Below are 6,363 nucleotides of genomic sequence, written 5' to 3' on the forward strand. Positions count from 1 at the left end.
GGGTGTGTGTGTGTTTTCTCCAGTGTCTGAGAGCCATGCTGAAGCTGATGTCTGAGTGCTGGGCCCAAAACCCCGCCTCGCGCCTCACCATCTTACGAGTCAAGAAGACCTTGGCCAAAATGGTAGAATCGCAGGACATCAAGATTTGATCCTTTTCCCCCCTACATACTCAACACATCCTGACCTAGAGACAGAACTCCCCAGTGTGTCCTAATGCTGAATGTGTCACCTCTGTTCAGTTGGCAGGGGAGGAGGAACAGGGTATGGGAGAAAAAGGGCCCTGTTGTCACTGGGCCTTGGGCATAGAGCCTTAGCCTCCATGAGTCTCTATCACCACAACGGACAGATGCTGCTGCCAGAGGCTCTTTCCCTTATTCCCTCCCTGGCCAGAGGAGTTTGTGGTTATCGTGCTGCATTGAATGCTTTCTGTGAAAGTCAAAACATGACATTGTGTGTGGAGGGGGATGGCATTTTCCTGCTCACATGTTGATGGGCAGAAAGGAATATGATGGAGGAACCTTAGAGCCTCACTTCAAACCAAGACACTGCCCTCGCAAGCGTCACCACCTGCCAATTATGTTCCATTTTTGCCTGTAAGCGTTTCATGCCAACATTTTTTTATCTTCAGGACAGTCTTCTCCTGCCATATTAAAATGTCTCTCGACTCATAAGTAGAGTAATTACGAAATACGAATTAAGGTACTATAATTATATGTGAATTTAATATGTAAATATATTGTATCGATTAGATGCCGTGCCTCAAAAAAAAAAACATGCTGCAATGGTATTCACGTCCAGTGGGCTTCAAACGGGACCTGCTTCAAGAGCTATGAGCAATCCAGTCAACCAAGGACGTTGTAAGAGGGGATACCTGACTTGCCTTAAATCAACTTGTCACTGTGCTTCCTACAACAAACCTCAACTCAGTAACTTGTCAAAAAAGACGTCTGGTTAAAAAAAACATATTTAACGCAAAATTCTATTCAAATGACATTTGTGAATAGGGAGTTTGTGTCCCATCATGTCTCTATGCTTACCTCTTCTTCATATATGTTATATTCTGTATGTCTTCTGGGAGGAAAGTTCAGAACACAAAAATGGCATATTTTGGCCCTCATGAAGCCTATGCAAAAGTGTGCAGCTTAGAGGGCACACAGCAATTAGGCCTTTCTAAAAATTATTAATCTGACATTTCTGCTGTCCCCACGCCTCACATTCTTACCCACATTCATAGATCCCCCCCCCCCCCCCCCTGCTCTTCTCTTGCTTTTCATTCCATTTTGAGTTACAGATATATATATATATATATATATATATTCATTAAGTGGCCAACTTTCATATTGCCAAACATCATGTGAGCTCAGCCGTTGAACTGTACCATTGTGCAGTAATTGTTTGTCTTCTGGAGTCCTACATGTCAGGTTTGTCATAGGGCTCACAAGTCAACATTAGTTCAGAAAATATGCAATATTTTACTAACTTAATGTACAATTATATAGCTTACTCAATGCTATGGTAAATGGCATATTTACTTGTGCTAAAAACATTTAGTTAGCCAGAGCTGTAATGCCATTGACGTTTGTTGATCCATCAAGCTTCCTCGAGTTTGTGTGACAGAATTACAGTCAAGTACAGAGGGAACATACAGTAGATGCAACACTGAAGTGAAACCACTTCCGCTTGCTTTGGGACACATGCAAATATATAGATATTTGCAGGTTTCCTCAGTGATGTTATCTGCGGGCCAGTGCAGAGGGTAGAGCAAGCCCATTTATGACCATTTAGCACAAGAGGAACTGCATTTCTACATTTACAACTTCATACAGGTATGAAATGAAAACAACATAAATAATATCCTGAACCACTTGTCCTCAACTCTAGACGCAGATCGTGCCCTTTGTTAACCCTCTTGCGTAGGATCCAAGTCTTGGCCAGTGTATTCTTAACTTTTTCTTCCAAGTCCCTGCTCCTATTGTGTCTGCCTCTTTATCTATTCAATGTTTGCTTTTGCTTCCCTTGTGTCCATACAAATTCTGAAAAAATATCTTGCATTTCTTGTGGGTTTTGCGCACATGTTTAAGTGTGCATGTCCGCTGAAATCAAGTGCAACCTAGTGTGTCAGGACAGTTTCTTTGTGAATTAAGTGAACAGTACATATGGTAGATATTTAAAAAATATTTCACCTGAGCAGTAACTAGTGTTTTCCTCTTTGTAATATGCAAGAAAACCATATAGAATAATCTCTATGTACATCTTTAATGTGTTTTTATACAGCATCTGGTTAAAAGGTGCCTTTTTTGAGTTTACCAAGGAAAGAAAACGATTCTGTTTCTGTACACAGCCTGTCCAATGTATCAATTTGAAAGTAAATAACCTTATTTTAGTACACAACTTTGTGGTCTGGTCTTGGGTTATTGTTTCATTTCCTTCCAATTAACTGTTGGTTTGACTGTGGAGACTGAGCCTAAAACCAGTAAAGGTGTCTAGCACTGCCATCTGCTGGAGGAGAAAGGTACGGCATATTGATGTACTGTAATAAGAGTTTAAAACTCGTCAGTATGGAGCCCGTGTCTTGTAGAAAAGGGTCTGTTTCTATACCTGAGGCCTTATACATGTACAGTACCATGAAAAGGTATTTGCCCCTTTCGATACTGAATTATATCAGATCTTAAAACATGCGTTTACAAATAACAAAATATACTTATTTCATTTAATTAAAGTTATGCAACACCCAATTCCCCTGTGTGGGAAAAAGTAATTGCCCCCTTACACTGAGTAACTGGTTGTGACACCTTTAGCTGCAATGACTGCAACCAAACGCTTCCTGTCGTTGCTGATCAGTCTCACGTTGCTGTGGAGGAATTTTGGCCCATTTTGCATTCAGAACTGCTTTATTTCAGTGGTATTTGTGGGTTTTCAAGCATGAACTGCTCGTTTCAAGTCCTGCCACAACATCTTATTTGGGATTAGGTCTGGACCCATGTCATCCAAAAAGTTTACTCAAGTTTGCCAAGAGGCATCTGGAAGCACCTAGATGATCATCAAGACTCTTGGAAGAATGTTCTATGGACAGATGACTCAAAAGTATAACTTTTTTGGACGACATGGGTCCCATTATGTCTGCTGAAAACCAAACACTGCATTCTACAGTAAGAACCTTATACCAACGGTCATGCGTGGTGGTGGTAGTGTGATGGTTTGGGGATACTTTTCTGCTTCAGGACCTGGACGACTTGCCTAAAAGCAGAATTCATGGTTCCTTCTATTGTGTCAGAATTCTACAGGAGAATGTCAGGCCATCTGTCTGTGAGCTGAAGTTGAAGTGCAGCAAGACAATGATCCAAAACACAATTAAAGTCTACATGAATGTCTAAAAAGCAACACATTTGAAGTTTTGGAATGGCCTAGTCAAAGTCCAGACCTAATCCCATTTGAGATGTTGTGGCAGGACTTGCAACAAGCAGTTCATGCTTGAAAACTCACAAATGTCGCCGAGTTACAGTAGTTCTGAATGCAAAATGGGCCAAAATTCTTCCACGGCGACGTGAGACTGATCAGCAACAACAGGAAGCGTTTGGTTGCAGTCATTGCAGCTAAAGGTGTCACAACCAGTTACTCAGTGTAAGGGGGCAATTACTTTTTCCCACAGGGGAATTGGGTGTTGCATAACTTTGTTTATTAAAATATGTATCATTTAGTTCCCTTTATCTAATATTAGGTTTTGGTTGAAGATCTGATAACATTCAGTATCTAAAATATGTACAGTAGAGAATTAGAAAGGGGGCAAATACTTTTTCACGGCACTGAATTAGAAATGTTGAAGACATAAAGCACAGAAAGCCCTGTATTCTGCCCTACCAAGCAAAAAGGCAGGAACTGCTCATAGCGCGGAACTGAGATTTTTATTTGATTTGATTTACCTTGGTTTCACAGTAACTTTATACAGTTACTGCTAACATGACCCCCATTTTCTCCAAAACACAACTAGAGGCAGGATACTTGTCCACGTGATTAAGCATGTATTTTATGTAGCAAAAATGACTTAACTCGTTTCAGACCAAATGAGCAGTTACTGCCTTGTTGCTTGATAGGCCAGCATTGTGGTTGCATGGAGGGGAGTGTGATATCTTAAAGAAGCCCACCTTTATATTCTGAAAGTCAGAGTTTCTAATAAATATTGTTTTATGGTCTAGAATGCTCAAATGTTCCTGTTTCCCTTACAACTACCTATAATAACTCTAAATGGTATACTATATGACAAATGTTTTATACTACCCCCAATATCAATGTAAGAGATTGAAACGCAGGTGGCATAGTAGCTGTCAGTCTAGTGATTGATTGCTCTCAGGCCAACATCTCTCCTCTGACTATACAGAGCATCCCCGGCGTCCTCAGGTGGTCTGATAAAACAGAAGCCCAGCGAAGGCGTTGTCTTTGGGGTCATCGGTCACCAGAGTCCCCTCATACAGTTCAACCCGGAGCTCCTCTCCCTGCTGCAGCTGTAGGAGACACACACGGGTGACGGGGCCAAACGATGCCATCTTGTCCTGATGCAGAGTGGCAGCCAGCTCCCTGTTCTCTCTCCTCAGCCCAGACAGCGAGGGGCCAGGTTCAAAGTTCAGCGTCAGCGTGAAGAGGTAGATTCCTGCCAAAGGTGCTTGGAATATCCCAGTGTGAGTTGAGTACATCTGGCCCGGGTTTAGCGATGTGTCCTCAAACACCAGGAGGCTGCTGTCACTTGGTCTGCTGCGCTGTATGCTTCTGGCCAGAAACATAAGGGGACTGTCCCCCAGCTTAGATAGCACTGAAAGAGAACATACAGGGAATTATCAGCTGTTACCTGCTAACTTCATGGGCGGTATCAAAAATCGGGGGAAAAAATATTGGTCGCATACACATATTTTGCAGATGTTATTGCGGGTGTAGCAAAATGCGTTTAACCCATAGACACTCGCTATACTTCTGCTTAGACCACCTAAGCCTGAACTAAAACATTTGTGGTTCACCAGGGGGCAGTCTTGGGTTGATTCCCTGTCATGCTAAGCGACTCCCTGTTTTAACCAATTGCGAGAACTGACTTGAGGGTGTTTCACATGTATAGATCAGAGTTTAAAGTGAACTTCCAGTCTTAGTGGATGTTAGAAAGAAGTGTAGCCCAGCTTGATTGAGAGGTAGATATGACAGTGTTTTTGTCTTTCATAGATTGATGCCTACCTGATGTATCCCTCCTGCTGCGAAGGTTATCTCTCTCTCTAATGTGGTCTTTGATTCCCTCTTTGTTGTTATTGCGCTTCCTCTGTCTCTTCCCCTCCTTCCTCTTCATCAGGGCCCACAGCAGGTCCAAGTCCAGGGTGCTTTCTGAGTCGGCCAATCCCTCTGAGTTACTGAAGACGTTCTTGAAGAGACTCAAATGATTCTCTAAACCCCTCCTCAGCCAGGCCACCTCTGCCTGCAGTTTGGTGCCATCTTTGGTGTTGTTGCAGCTGGCAGTACAAGGCCTGTACTCCAGCCTGTGGACCTTCTCCCCCAGCTCCTTCACTGCTTTCTCAAGGCTCCACAGGTCACTGTCAGAGTAGTCTTGCCGGTCCTCAGAGGCTGCTGAGACCATGAGGTGGTCACTCCTCTGGTCTCCACTCCTCCTCTTCAGGCCGCGGGAGGCCAAGTCTACCAGCACAGAGGGCTCGTCTGAGGCCGGGAACTCTTCTGCCCGGGCGGCCTCCAGCAGGGAGGTGAGACTGAGGTTCTGGCCCCTGATCTGTTCCTGCATGTGGCGAAGCCTCTCCTGCAGTGCAGGGATGGAGTGGGCCTCCTGGTTGCTTTGGGGCCAGTCCATAAACCCCATCACCTCCTCTCCCAGGAGCATCTCCAGCACGTCTGTGTGGCGGATGGCATCGTTCAAAAGAGAAAAGAAGGAGCTGGAGAGGTGACTCATCTCACCCGCCAACCACTCGTCGCTCTCCCGCAGACTGAGCATGTCCCTCTGGATGCCCAGAAAGGAGGCCAGCAGCTGGGTCACATTGTGGTGGAGAGTCCTGCTCTTCTCTTGCTCAAAGGCCAGGGAGGCCTTGACGTGATCCAACCCCTGGTAGATGTCCTCCACAGAGGGACTCCAGCGCTCCGACCCAGCATCGGTACTACCATCCAGGGCCAGCCGGTTGTCGTTGGCCAGCTCTGTGACGTTGGTCAGTCCCTGCTCCAAGCGGGAGATGGTGGCGGTGAATGCCTCGCAGTCACAGTCTCTGGCAGAGCTGGCGTTCTTGTAGAACTGTGTGTACAGGTAGTCCATGTCAGTCTCCATCTCCTGCAGCTGCTCCCAGCGGAGGGTCAGGTTGCTGGCCAGCTCATTGACGCGGTTCAGCACGG

The 6,363-nt window shown here is 44.9% G+C and overlaps 2 protein-coding genes across 3 annotated transcripts in view; one reads left to right on the plus strand and one right to left on the minus strand.

Moving 5' to 3' along the window:
* The window catches only part of LOC115113284 (bone morphogenetic protein receptor type-1A-like), a 64,437-nt gene extending 61,701 nt beyond the window's left edge, over positions 1–2,736 (plus strand). For both annotated transcript variants that reach the window (XM_029640794.2, XM_029640795.2), the window contains exon 13: positions 24–2,736. In XM_029640794.2, coding sequence (XP_029496654.1) covers positions 24–149 — 126 coding nt within the window. In that variant the 3' untranslated portion in view covers positions 150–2,736. The remainder of the gene's footprint in view (positions 1–23) is intronic.
* The window catches only part of LOC115113286 (multimerin-2-like), a 31,044-nt gene continuing 26,918 nt past the window's right edge, over positions 2,238–6,363 (minus strand). Inside the window, exons 7-8 of the mRNA XM_029640796.2 lie at positions 5,215–6,363; positions 2,238–4,804 (exon numbers count right to left, since the gene is read on the minus strand). The exon at positions 5,215–6,363 is cut by the window's right edge and continues 337 nt beyond it. Coding sequence (XP_029496656.2) covers positions 4,392–4,804; positions 5,215–6,363 — 1,562 coding nt within the window. The 3' untranslated portion in view covers positions 2,238–4,391. The remainder of the gene's footprint in view (positions 4,805–5,214) is intronic.

The sequence above is a fragment of the Oncorhynchus nerka genome, linkage group LG28 (genome assembly GCF_034236695.1).
Source record: "Oncorhynchus nerka isolate Pitt River linkage group LG28, Oner_Uvic_2.0, whole genome shotgun sequence".
Classification (NCBI taxonomy): Eukaryota; Metazoa; Chordata; class Actinopteri; order Salmoniformes; family Salmonidae; genus Oncorhynchus; species Oncorhynchus nerka.